Here is a 14,713-nt window from a genome sequence, read left to right on the forward strand (position 1 = left end):
CCCTTCAGAGAACAACTAAAAGAATCATTAAGAGGGAAAAGATGGAGTATGAAAGCAAGCTAGCAAATAATATCAAAGTGGACAGCAAAAGCTTTTTCAAGTATGCAAAAAATGAAATAGAGAAGAGAGTGGACTGCTAGAAAATCATGCTAGAGAAATAATAACAGGGGTTCAAAAAGATGGCAGATGAACTAAATGAGTGTAGCCCCCTAGTAAGCCTCAGGCTCACTCAACTCACTTTCATCTAGGGGGAACAGCCTTCAGCCCTGCCAAACTGGGTAATCAAGTTTGTGTGGATGCTGTGTGATGTACCCCATCCTGCCAAATAACAGACTATACACCATATGCGATTAAATGATTACACTTTATAAATCTTACTGGAACTACGTAATTAATAGAGATAGAATATAAAAGGAAAATAAAAGGTGCCAAACTTATCAAAGTTCAACCACTTCGTGCACAACAGTTGGAGCTCAATTAACAGAGTCTTCTTTCACCATTCGATCCCCTCCGACCACCTCGACCCGCTGCCTGGGACCAACCACGGTGGTCAACTAGACGCTCCACACAAGTCTCTCTTCCTCTCCTCTCCTTGACAAAGACCCTGGGCCTCGGACTCCCGCTCGGGGTCGGTCTCGCACCCAGGGTCACAGCATCGCGTCTCCTCTCTGTCCCCATCGTGCCTTCTCCCCCAAAGCCCGCGAACAATAGCTTACAGACACACAAGAAACATAGAAAATAGGTGCAGGAGTAGGCCATTCGGCCCTTCGAGCCTGCACCGCCATTTATTATGATCATGGCTGATCATCCAACTCAGAACCCCGCCCCAGCCTTCCCTCCATACCCCCCGACCCCTGTAGCCACAAGGGCCATATCTAACTCCCTCTTAAATATAGCCAATGAACTGGCCTCAACAGTTTCCTGTGGCAGAGAATTCCACAAATTCACCACTATCTGTGTGAAGAAGTTTTTCCTAATCTCGGTCCTAAAAGGCTTCCCCTCTATCCTCAAACTGTGGCCCCTCGTTCTGGACTTCCCCAACATTGGGAACAATCTTCCTGCATCCAGCCTGTCCAATCCCTTTAGGATCTTATACGTTTCAATCAGATCCCCCCTCAATCTTCTAAATTCCAACGAGTACAAGCCCAACATCTATTCCAGTTGGTTAGCAAATGAATACAATTCTCTTTATAACCCAAACAAGCTGCTAGAGAGAGAACTTTCTCAGCAGTTAACATAACAAAGGAGCCATTTTGATTAGCCTCAGCAGTTAACATAACAAAGAAGCCATTTTGATTAGCCTCAGCAGTAACATAAAAGAAGAGATCACTTACATGAGTATTTTGCATCAATTTTCACAGTGGAAGACACAAGCAGTGTGCCAGATCTTGATGGGTGTGAGGGAAGAGAAGTGAGTGCAGTTACAATTACAAGGGAGAAAGTGCTCAAAAAGCTGAAAGACCTAAGGTTACATAAGTCACCCAGATCAGATGAACTATACCTTAAGGTTTTGAAAGAGATAATGGTAGAGATTGTGAAGGCATTAGTAATGATCTTTCAAAAATCATTGGACTCTGTGGGGCAGCAGGCTGAGGGTAGCAGACACCAACAGAATCAATAACTCATTCGTAAGGCCAGTGATGTTGTGGGGATGGTACTGGACTCTTTGACGGTGGTGTTTGAAAAGGGGATGCTGTCCAAGTTGCACGCCATCTTGGACAATGTCTCCCATCCACTACATAATGGACTGGTTGCGCACAGGAGTACATTCAGCCAGAGACTCATTCCACCGAGATGCAACACTGAGTGTCATAGGAAGTCATTCCTGCCTGTGGCCATCAAACTTTACAACTCCTCCTTTGGAGGGTCAGACATCCTGAGCCAATAGGCTGGTCCTGGATTTATTTCCTGGCATAATTTACATATTACTATTTAATTATTTATGGTGCAACTGTAACGAAAATCAATTTCCCTCGGGATCAATAAAGTATGACTATGACTCTGGCATGGTGCCAGAGGACTGGAAAATTGTAAATGTCACTCCACTCTTCAAGAAAGGAGGAAGGCAACAGAAAGGAAATTATTGACCGGTGGTTAGGAAGATGTTGGAGTCAATTGCTAAGGATGAGGTTGTGGAGTACTTGGTGACAAAGGGCAAGATAAGACAAAGTCAGCATGGTTTCCTTAAGGGAAAACCCTGCCTGACGAACCTGTTGGAATTCTTTGAGGAGATTACAAGTAGGATTGATAAAGGGGATGCAGTGGATGTATATATGGACTTTCAGAAGGCCTTTGACAATGTGACAAACATGAGGCTGCTTGCCAAATTAAGAGCCCATGTTATTACAGGAAAGTTACTGGCATGGTTAGAGCATTAGATGATTGGTAGGAGGCAGCAAGGGATTCTTTTCTGGTTGGCTACCAGTGACTAGTGGTGTTCTAAAGGAGTCAGTGTTGGGACCACTTATTTTTCTGCTGTATGTCAATGATTTAGATGATGGAATAGATGGCTTTATTGCCAAGTTGCAGATGATGCGAAGATTGTTGGAGGGGCAGGTACTGTTGTGGAAACAGGTAGGCTGCAAAAGACTTAGACGGACTGGGAGAATGGGCAAGAAAGTGGCAAATGAAATACAATGTTGGAAAATGCATGGCCATGCATTTTGGTAGGAACAATAGATATGCAGTCTATTTTCTAAATGGAGAACAAATCCAAAAATCTGAGATGCAAAGGGACTTGAGAGTCCTTGTGTAGAACACCCTAAAGGTTAACTTGCAGGTAGAGTTGGTGGTGAGGAAAGCGAATGCAGTATTAGCATTCATTTCAAGAGGTCTAGAATACAAGAGCAAGGATGTGATGCTGAGGCTTTATAAGGCACTGGTGAGGCCTCCCCTTGAGTATTGTAAATAGTTTTGGGCTCCCCATCTAAGAAAAGATGTGCTGGCTTTGGAGAGGGTTCAGAGGAGGTTCAAAAGGATGATTCCGGGAATGAAAGGGTTGTAACAGAAGGAATGTTTGATAGCTCTGGGTCTGCACTCACTGGAATTTAGAAGGACCTTTCGAATGTTGATAGGCCTGGACGGAGTGGATGTGGAAAGGATGTTTCCCATAAGTCATGGGAGCAGAATTGGGCCATTCAGCCCATGTAGTCTGCTCCGCCATTCCATCATGGGTCGCACTGAACTTCATGCACCTGCCTTCTCGCCATATCCTTTGATGTCCTGATCAATTAGGAAATGATCAACTTCCGCCTTAAATATACGCACGAACTTGGTCTCCACTGCAGTCTGTGACGGAGCATTCCACAGACTTAGTACTCTCTGGCTAAAAGAATTCCTTCTTACCTCTGTTCTAAAGGGTCACCCAACATAGGAAACATCCTCTTCATATCCACCCTGTCCAGTCCTTTCAACATTTGGTAGGTTTCGATGAGATTACCCCCCCCCCCCCCATGGTAGGAGAGTCTAGGACAAGAGGGCATAGCTTCAGGATAGAGGGGCATTCATTTATAACAGAGATGCAGATAAATTTCTTTAGCCAGAGGCCGGTGAATTTGTGGAATTTATTACCAAAGGCAGCTGTGGAGGCCAAGGTCATTGGATGTTTTTAAGGCAGAGCTTGATAGGTTCTTGATTGGACATGGCATCAAAGGTTACAGGGAGAATGCTGGGGAGTGGGGCTGAGGAGGGGAAAGAAGGGTCAGCAATGATTGAATGGTGGAGCCTAATTCTGCTTGCACATGCTCTTTGAACTTGCCCCCTCTCACCTTAAATTCTGCCTTTTGGTGTTAGACATTTCAACATGATGGGGGGTGGGTGGGTGGGTGGAAGATGCTAATTTTCGATTTCATCTATGCATCTCATAATATTATAAACCTCCATCAGACCTTCCTCAGCCTCTCCTGCTCCAGAGAAAATAACCCAAGTTTGTTCAACCTCCCCTTTAATTCAGGCAGCATTCTGGTAAACCTCTTCCATATCCTCTCCAAATCCCCAACATCTCTCCTATAATGAAACGGCCAGAATTGAATGTAAGCAGTGCAACCTAACTAGAGTTTTACAAAGCTTCAAAGTAACTTCCTGGCTCTTAAACTCGGTCTCTTGATTAATAAAGACGAGTATGCCATATGCCTTTTTTTTTAAATCACCCTATAAGCTCCCCACTTTAAGGGGGCTATGAACTTGGATGCTAAGATCCCTCTGCTCATCAATATTGTAAGTGTCTAGACCTTAGCAGTGTACTGTGTCCTTACATTTGATATTCCAAAATACAACAATTCGCAATTGACCGGGGTTAAATCCATCTTTCATTTCTCTGCCCATATCTGCAACTGATCTGTGCTCCACTGAATCCTTTTGTCAGTTTACTACACCATCCACAACACTACCAATATTTGTATCATCTGCAAATTTACTAACCCACCTATCTTCGTTTTCATCTAGGTCATTTATACATTTATATAAACTCAGTAGTCACTTTAATAGGTACACCTGTACACCTGCTTGTTAATGCAAATGTCTAATCAGCCAATCATGTGGCAGCAACTCAATGCATAAAAAGTACGCAGACGTGGTCAAGAGATTCAGTTGTTGTTCAGGCCAAACATCAGAAAGGGGAAGCAATGTAATCGAAGTGACATTGACCATGGAATGATTGTTGGTGCCAGATGGGGTGGTTTTGAGTATCGCAGAAACTGCTGATCACCTATTTTCACACACAACGATCTCTATAGTTTACAGAGAATGGTGTGAAAAACGTCCAGATACTGGCAGTTCTGTGTGCATAAATGCTTTGTTCATGAGAGAGGTTAGAGGAGAATTACCTGACTGGTTCAAGCTGACAGGAAAGCAATAGTAACTCAAATAACTCCCAACAGTGGTGTGCAGAAGAGCATCTGGAGGTATAACACGTATAACCTTCAAGTAGATGGGCTAGAGCAGCAGAAGACCATGAGCGTTTACTCAGTCACCACCTCATTAGGTACAGGAGGCAGCCACAGACCTTCAGCCAGAATAAATCTCATTGACGACTATCCTGTATCTAATTTGGGCCAACCAATTCTGAATCCAAACAGCTACTTCACTATGGATCCCATGCATCTTAATCTTGTGGATGAGCCTCCCATGAGGCGCCTTGTCAAATGCCTTACTAAAATCCATATAGACAACATTCACAGCTCTGCCTTGATCAATTACATTTGTCATCTCCCTTAAAAACTCAATGAAGTAAGTAAGACATGACTCGCCCCATACAAAACCGTGCAAACTGTCCTTAATTAGACCATGGTTTTCCATATACTCACAAATCCTATATCTAAGAATCGGCTCCAGAAACTTCCCTACCACTGATGTGAGATGTATCACTCTATAGTTTCCAGGATCATCCTGGAAACATATCTGAGAAAGCTTCCGATATGTTAATTAGGCAGTTACTTGCAAAATGTGGCTTAGTTTGAAGTTGAAATAGAGTTCAAGGAGCTTCATGAAAGTTGCAAGCATTCGGTTTTTGTGAATAAAATGAACCAGAATCTACTCTGCATCATTAAGGTAATTGCATGAAATTCAACTGGGAGACAAAAATCTGTTTGTAAAAGTAGATGCGAAGACCAAAGCCCAGATGGATGAATGGAAGGTCAAAACGAAAGGAATCAGTGGCGGTATGAAAACGGAAGATTCGTCAGATGATGTTGTGGATGAGGAAACCAGGAGGAGAGATTAGATCAGTGAAATAAATGCACCTCCCCTAGATCAAAATGCACAAACTAGATGAATTTGTACAGGTAATGGGTAGGGAAGGTGGATGTAGGCCAAATGCAAGTAAATTAGACTAACTGAAGAATATATTTGGCAAGGAGGAGTTGGACCAAAGGGCCTTCTTCTATGCTGTGTAACTGACTGATTTGGACAAATCAACACCGTATGAGTTGATGGAGTGAGCAGGCTTTGAATAAGTTTTGATAAAAACATAATTATGATGACATGAAGTACATGCTCCTAAGACTGTTTGGCCTATTGAATCTGCTCTTTACTGGTTGGCTGCATGTGACGTTGTAACCTTGTAGCCTTTGGCTAATCAAGAATCTACTAACCTCAGCTTTAAATGTACCCAGTGACTTGGCCTCCATAGCAGTTCTGTCTAAAATAAATTCTTCCTGATCTCTGTTCTAAAGGGTATTGTTTTATTCTGAGGCTTAAGCCCTTTGGTCCTAGACTCTTTCCCCCTACTGGAAATATCTCTATCCAGGCCTTTTTCATAAACCTCCTCTGAATGTTCTCCAATGCCTCAGCATTACATCCTTGCTTTTATATTCCAATTCTCATAAAATGAATGCTAATGTTGCATTTGCTTTTCTTAGTACTAATTCAACCTACAAGTTAACTTTTAGGGAATCCTGCAGTAGGATCCCAAATCAATTTGCATCTCTGATTTCTGAATTCTCTCCACATTTAAAAAAAAATAGTCTATTCCTTTATTCCTTCGACCAAAGTGCATAATCTAACGCTGTATTCCATCTGCCACTGCTTTGCTCATTCTCCCAAGCTATCTCCAGACACCCTGCTTTGTCATCCGGGTTATTAACATATAACATGAAAAGTAGCAGACCTAGCATCGATACCTACAGAACACCACTTGTCACCAGCAGCCAACCAGAAAAGGCCTCCTTTATTCCCACTCTTTGTCTTCTGCCAGTTAGCTAGCTTTCTGCGCATGCTAGTGTCTTTCCTGTAATTCCATGGGCTCTTGTTTAGCACCCTCATGTGTTACCTTGTCAGACGCCATGTGAAAATCCAAGTAAGCAATATCTACTGACTTTGTCTATCCTGCTTTAACTTCCTCAAAAGGATTCCAACAGATTTGTCAGGCAGGATTTTCCCCTAGGGAAACCACGCTGACTTAATCCTGTTTTATGTGTATTCAAGTACCTCATTCTTAATAATGGACTCTGAAGTCTTATCAACCACTAAAACCTAGTTAACGCCTATAATTTCCTGTCTTTTGCCCCTCTCCCTTCTTAGAGTTAGCGATTTTCCAGTCCTCCGAAACAATTCCAGAATCTAGTGATTCTTGAAGGAGCACCGCTGATGCCTTCATAATCTCTTCAGCTACCTCTTCCAGATGACTATTCCATGCAGCCCAAGTGACTTATCCACCTTCAGACCTTTCAGCTTCCCGAGGACCTTCTCCATAGTCATAATGACTACACTCCATCCTCTGCCAGTTGCCCCCCAACTGACTGACTTAAATTTCTGGCATGTTGCTGGTGTCTTTCAAAGTGGAGACTGATGGAAGATGGTCCGTTCATTTGCTGTTTCTCCTCCATTAGAACTACTTCTCCAGAGTCATTTGCCAGGTGTCTGATGTCCACTCTTGCGTATCCTCTTTTATATCTAGAAGTACTTTGGTATCCCCTTTAATTATTACCTTCATGTTTCATCTATTCTTCCCTTATTTCTTTTTTTAGTTGTCTTCTGTTGGTCTTTGAAAGCTTCCTCTAGTTCTCCTCTAGCTTCCTGCTAGTTTTGCAATATTGTATGCCTTCTTTTTGGTTTTATGCTGTCTTTGACTTCCCTTGTCAGCCAGAATTGCTTCATACTCCCCTTTAGAATGCTGCTGCTTCTTTATGATGAATTAATCCTCCATCTTCTGAATTAATCTGAGAAACTCCAGCCATTGCTGCCCGACAATCATTTGTACTGGGTTCCCCTTCCAATCGGCTTTGACCAGCTCTTCTCTCTTGCCTCTGTAATTACTCTATTCAACCGCAATACCAATACATCTGATTTTAACCTCTTCCTCTCAAACTGCAATTTGCAAAGCTAGAAAAATTGAGAGTCTGGAATATGTTCCTTGGTAGATGGATTGAATCCTTTGGAAGGTCTTTTTAACAGCTGCATTTGTCTTCATTGTTGCTGTTGGGTTCCACCTCTGATGCACAGTATCACAGCAGTTTTTCTGTTAAGATGTGCATGATATATTTTTGAATTATAACAACATTCAGCAAAATTGTGTCATAATGAAGCATTTCTTGTATACCATTCACTTTTCTATTTTTTTTTCCTTCTCCACTCAAAGTACTTTGAAGATTTGTGTCAGGTTTGAATATTGACACGAGTGAAATCATGTCACTCGTTTATCATCGTGTATTTTTGCCTCATTGATTATTTAGTTTTGAGAGTATGTCTTTTCCCCCTGGCTTTTCTTGTTTTCTAAATTTTTCTCCTAAAGTGAAAGGAATTCCTGTGTATCATGCTGAAAGAAACTATCTCGTGTGACAGTTTTTAGAAGTTGCAAAAATTTGTATTTAAAACTTAATTTTTTCCGCGGCTAATTTGTGATATATTTGAAATATCAATTTATTTGTTTATTTATTTCTTTTTGATCTAGGTCCTACATTGAAGCTGATGGCAATTTATTTTCTGGGCCTGTCTATTCCTCATCTTTTGACCATGTATCTATTTTGGACTGCATTTGAAATGTTCACACCTATCCTTGGTCGAAGTGGGACTGAGATACCTCCAGATATTGTACAGGCTTCTATTATTGCAGCATGCACAATTATTCTAACAACTTATTTTGTAAGTTATCACTTTACTTTTAAGCTTTGAAGTTTTAAAAAGGTAAAGCAAAGATATTTAATGTTTTGCTGAACTGAAATGGAAAATTGTTAATAAACATTTCTTAAAGGCACAGTTAAGTTTTAGTTTTGAGTTGCATCCCTTTGTAGCTGTTGAAGTCCTGGTCAGACTGTACTGCACGTCAGTAAACTGATCTTAACATTGAATTTTTGTAGCTGCATGTAGGCTGTTTCATCTAACAGGCTTGTGTCATTTTTTCACCCCAATTTGATTTAACTTCCCTGATCCAAAACTTAATTTGATGAGAATCAGCAGAAGTAGGTCCCTTTGTATCTCATCCCTGCTCGTCATGTGGCCTATCTACACTAATTTTGTTTGCCCACAATGTGCCCCTATCCCTCTTGTGCCTTTCCTACCAAAATATCTGTCTAAATGCCTGATAAATATTGCAAATTTATATGCAACCCTGAGTTCTTATTTAGCTTATCAAGTGCATTGGTGATATGTTAACGGAGATGTTCAGTGTTCTCTAAATAAATGTTTGATTGGGAGCTTCACAGCATCATTTGTTGCTCACCCTTCTCTACACCTCTTCCAGCCTTCTGACTTTGGTCAAAAATATTATAAACTACAAAGATGACCAATGTCTACTTTGCTTTCAATTTTATGCCTTAGTAATATTTTCTTTATTTGGGTGAGGTGTAATGAGAACTCCCTGATATCCAAGCATTCTTCTTCTATTTATAAAGTGAGTTCATGCAGAATATTTTTAGGTTAAAACATTGCACATCTTCTGTACTGTGCACTTGCTTGGTATAACTGCTCTGGCAGGTTACCCAGATCAACTTCAAATTTCCTGTTATCCTCATCTAATTCTTTCTTTAACAGATTTCTTTAATTTTCCATTCGGATCACCAGGCCATTAGATTCAATCAGAGTGTGTCATGTTTATAACTACATTTTGATGGGAACTTGATGGAAAAACCTAGTTTGTCCATATTGTGGCCTTGGATTTATGTTCTGGGTCTTAACCTGTGGGGAGTGTGACGTGACAATGCGTTTCAATATACAAGTATTTTTTTGCGATTGCTCCAGCCACAGCTACTGTTTATAGCCACAGTGTCCGCAAGCCTAGCAAATTCAACCCCATCCAATACTTTTACTTTTCTCTAACCCCCCTCCCCCCACCCCCATCTGACCATTAAATCCTTTAACACAGACTTCCCATGCCTCAGTCTTTATGTGCAGTTAGAGTATACTTACTGACAGCTTCCCAACAAAACTAGTGCAAACCCATGGTTTTGATAAACCTCATAGTCCCCACTTCCTTAGCAATGGTGTTGTGTCTTCTGCTTTTAGTTATTCACTCAAAAGGTATTTTCTCTAGGTAAGCCTGATCTACCTGTGCCGCAGTACCAAGTGGAGTCTGCTGAGTTTGGCGATTGTGTTTCTGGGTTCTGCCTCCCTTGTGTGTAGTGGAGTGTTCTTTCCGTATTCAGGTGAACCTGCTAGTCCACATCCCAAACGGATCTTCCTGCAGGTAAGAGGTACTTCGATTAATTGCAACAGAGCTTGCTGGCTCTACTAAATGCCACAAAGAAGGGCAACTTATATTTTTACATAGTCTTTTTTTAATCTCAGGAGACTGCAAATATTTGCAGTCAGAAGTATTTCTGAAGTCTAAAATCTTGTAAAATAACCAAATTGCTTACTGTAACAGGGTCAGAAATGGCATTGGGCTAATGCTCTGCTTTTGTAGGTGATGTAAATAAGGTAGGTAGATTCCTATTGTTCTTCAAGAAAAGAGATTTGGGATAATGTTAGCTGCATCTGATGGGGCAGATGTGGTCTCACTCAAGGTATAGCATCTCTGACAGTGTTGCACTCCGTCAGCACTGTGCCAGAATGTGGGGTTGCATGTGGGCGGGATAGGATTTTGAAGTCTCGTTCCTCCTGCCTCTGATCGGAAGGCAGAGCAGATGATGCAGAGCACTCAAGACATAAACAGCAAGTGGAAATGCCCAGTTCTGAAATTTTAATATGATCCTTTAAACAGATTTAAACCGCAGATTTTGAATTGTGTTCAGGAGGCTGCCTGAACATGCAGTAAATCTGGATAATTGTGTTTAGTATCCAGAGTGTTGGAGTCAGTAGGCCTGATCAGGCAAGTGTGATTTGAGAAGTGGTGGCTTGTCTCAGGAAATATACTTGTTTTAGTATCTCATATAGACTTGCTACTTTGGATTTACTTCTATTTCCACTTTAAACTTTAGTGGTTAGCTCTAGAGTGAACTTTGACCTTGGACTTCATTGCAGCTCAGAATGGCTTGTATGGATGTGCTGTAAGTGGGGGTGGGGTGGATAGAATTGGGTATGTGATGAGAACATTAGTTGGCACATCCTTAGTTCATGAATCGTGGGTAAAATCTGTGCAATGGTAGATTCGACTGGGTAATTTTTTGTCTTCATCACCTCACTGGTAATCAGAGTTGTTTCTTAGTCTTTATCTGCATGCTCGATTGCACTCCCTGGTGCCCTACCATTCACTGTATATGTCCTGTGCTGGTTTGCCTTCCCAAAGCGCAACACATCACACTTGTCTGCATTAAATTAATCTGCCAGTTTTCCAGCTGGTCCAGCTTTCATGGCTTTCTGTGCTGTCTGCTTTGCCCCCAGCCGTGGTGTCAACTGCAAATTTACAGATCCAGTGTATTCACATTGTCATCTATATAATGATCTGGTTGATAGAGTCCTTGCTAACGTCCGTGTAGACAATTTCCATTGCCTTCATGAATTTTCTTGATACTGCCCTTTCTATCCCAGTACCTACCCTGTGCTTTAGAATACCTTCCTATAACTTGCCCAGAACTTAGTGATAATTTTCCAAAACTTTTTAGATTCTGGATTGGTTCCTGAGGTTTGGAGGGTGGCTAATGTAACCCCGCTTTTTAAAAAGGAGGGAGAGAGAAACCAGGGAATTATAGACCAGTTAGCCTGACATCAGTGGTGGGGAAAATGCTAGAGTCAGTTATCAAAGATGTGATAACAGCACATTTGGAAAGTGGTGAAATCATCGGATAAAGTCAGCATGGATTTGTGAAAGGAAAATCATGTCTGACGAATCTCATAGAATTTTTTGAGGATGTAACTAGTAGAGTGGATAGGGGAGAACCAGTGGATGTGGTATATTTGGATTTTCAAAAGGCTTTTGACAAGGTCCCACACAGGAGATTAGTGTGCAAACTTAAAGCACATGGTATTGGGGGTAAGGTATTGATGTGGATAGAGAATTGTTTGGCCGACAGGAAGCAAAGAGTGGGAATAAACGGGACCTTTTCAGAATGGCAGGCAGTGACTAGTGGGGTGCTGCAAGGGCTCAGTGCTGGGATCCCAGTTGTTTACAATATATATATTAATGACTTAGTCGAGGGAATTAAATGCAGCATCTCCTAAGTTTGCGGATGACATGAAGCTGGGCTGCAATGTTAGCTGTGAGGAGGATGCTAAGAGGATGCAGGGTGACTTGGATAGGTTAGGTGAGTGGGCAAATTCATGGCAGATGCAATTTAATGTGGATAAATGTGAGGTTATCCACTTTGGTGGCAAGAACAGGAAAATAGATTATTATCTGAATGGTGGCCGATTAGGAAAAGGGGAGGTGCAAGGAGACCTGGATGTCATTGTACACCAGTCATTGAAAGTGGGCATGCAGGTACAGCTGGCGGTGAAAAAGGTGAATGGTATGCTGGCATTCATAGCAAGAGGATTCGAGTACAGGAGCAGGGAGATACTACTACAGTTGTACAAGGCCTTGGTGAGACCACACCTGGAGAATTGTGTGCAGTTTTGGTCCCCTAATCTGAGGAAAGACATTCTTGCCATAGAGGGAGTACAAAGAAGGTTCACCAGATTGATTCCTGGGATGGCAGGACTTTTATATGATGAAAGACTGGATCGACTAGGCTTATACTCTCTGGAATTTAGAAGATTGAGGGGGGATCTGATTGAAACGTATAGAATTCTAAAGGGATTGGACAGGCTAGATGCAGGAAGATTGTTCCCAATGTTGGGGAAGTCCAGAACGAGGGGTCACAGTTTGAGAATAAAGGGGAAGCCTTTTAGGACCGAGATGAGGAAAAGCTTCTTCACACAGAGAGTGGTGAATCTGTGGAATTCTCTGCCACAGGAAACAGTTGAGGCCAGTTCATTGGCTATATCTAAGAGGGAGTTAGATATGACGTTGTGGCTAAAGGGATCAGGGGATATGGAGAGAAGGCAGGTACAGGGTTCTGAGTTTTATGATCAGCCATGATCATACTGAATGGCGGTGCAGGCTTGAAGGGCCAAATGGCCTACTCCTGCACCTATTTTCTATGTTTCTATAACTGACGTCAGCTCCCTGGCCTATAATTTCCAGTTTATTCTTCAATTCTTCTTGAACAACTGAACAACATTAGCTATCCTGCAGTCCTGCAGCACATCACCTGTGGCTATGGACGTTTTAAATACATCTTTCAGGTCAATTTGCCCTTTAATCTCTGCACCAGCTTTCCACAAGGTCCTAGAGAATACCATGTCAGGTTCTGTGGACTTATCTACCCTATTTTGCCTCAAGACAGCAAGCACCTCTTCTCTAATCCAATATGGTCCACCTCACTACTGTTTTGCCTCAGTTTTATAGACCCTGTGTCCTCTCCCAAGTAAATACAGATGCAAAAAATCCATTTCAGATCTCCCCCATCTCTTTCAGCCCCATGTATAAATGACCACGCAGATCTTCAAGAGGACCAGCTTTGTCCCTTGCCATCCTTTTGCTCTTAATATATCTATAGAGGCTCTTGGGATTCTCCTTCACCTAGTCTGTCAGAGCAACCTCGTGTCTTTTAGCCCTCTTGATTTCCCTCTTTATTTTCCTCGAGTGTTCCCTTGCAGTTATTATACTCCTCAAGCACTTCACTTGCTCGTTGCTGCCTTTTCCTGCCATGCACCTTCTTCTTAACCAAAGCCTCATTATCCCTTCAACCAATGTTAGCCTTGCAGGAATATGCAGACTCTGAATACTCAATGTTTCACTTTTAAAGGCTTCCCACTTGGCAAGCATCTCTTTGCCAGAAAACAACCTACCCAAATGCACACTTTCTAGATCCTTTCAAAAGATGCCATCAAGATTGACCTTTCTCCAATTTGGAGTATTAACCTGAGGAGCAGTCCATAAGACATAGGAGCAGTTAGGCCATTTGGCCCATCAAGTCTGCTCCTTCATTCCACTATGGCTGATTTATTAGCCCCCCCAACCCCATTCTCCTTGTAACATTTGACACCCTTAATAATTAGAAACCTATCAACTTCCATTTTTAATATAGTCATAGTCATACTTTATTGATCCCGGGGGAAATTGGTTTTCGTTACAGTTGCACCATAAATAATTAAATAGTAATAAAACCATAAATAATTAAATAGTGATATGTAAATTATGCCAGGAAATAAGTCCAGGACCAGCCTATTGGCTCAGGGTGTCTGACAGGAATGTACCCAATAACTTAGCCTCCACAGCATCTGTGACAATGAATTCCACAGATTCACCACCCTCTGGCTAAAGAAATTCCCCTTCATCTCTGTTATAAAGGGACACACTTCTATTCCAAGGCTGTGTCCTCTAGTCCTAGACTCCCCCACTACAGGAAACATTCTCCCCATGTCCACTCTATCTGGGTCTTTCAGAAGGTTTCAATGAAATCTCTCTCCCCCCCCCCCCCCATTCTTCTAAACTCCAGTGAGTATAAGCCATGAGCCATAAAATGCTCCTCATATGTTAATCCCATCGTTCCCGAGATTATTCTCATGAATATCCTTTGGACCCTCTCCAATGCCAGCACATCTTTTCTTAGATAAGAAGCCCAAAACTGCTCTCAATACTCCAAGTGTGGTCTGACCAATGCCTTGCAGATGATACAAAGATTGGTGAGTAAGTGGGTTGTGTTGAGGAAACAGGTAGGCTGCAGAAGGACTTTGACAGATTCTGAGAATGGGCAAGAGAGCGGCAAATGAAATACAATGTTGGAAAATGCATGGCCATGCACTTTGGTAGTAGAAATAAATGTACAAACTATTTTCTAAATGGAGAGAAAATCCAAAA

At 41.9% G+C, this 14,713-nt stretch overlaps 1 protein-coding gene across 1 annotated transcript in view; it reads left to right on the forward strand.

Moving 5' to 3' along the window:
• LOC134347079 (endoplasmic reticulum metallopeptidase 1) overlaps positions 1-14,713 on the forward strand; it is a 72,955-nt gene that overhangs the window by 48,553 nt on the left and 9,689 nt on the right. The window contains exons 10-11 of the mRNA XM_063049187.1: positions 8,387-8,577; positions 9,965-10,117. Of these exons, the coding sequence (XP_062905257.1) occupies positions 8,387-8,577; positions 9,965-10,117 (344 nt within the window). The remainder of the gene's footprint in view (positions 1-8,386; positions 8,578-9,964; positions 10,118-14,713) is intronic.

Source organism: Mobula hypostoma, chromosome 5, assembly GCF_963921235.1.
Source record: "Mobula hypostoma chromosome 5, sMobHyp1.1, whole genome shotgun sequence".
In the NCBI taxonomy this organism is placed as follows: Eukaryota; Metazoa; Chordata; class Chondrichthyes; order Myliobatiformes; family Myliobatidae; genus Mobula; species Mobula hypostoma.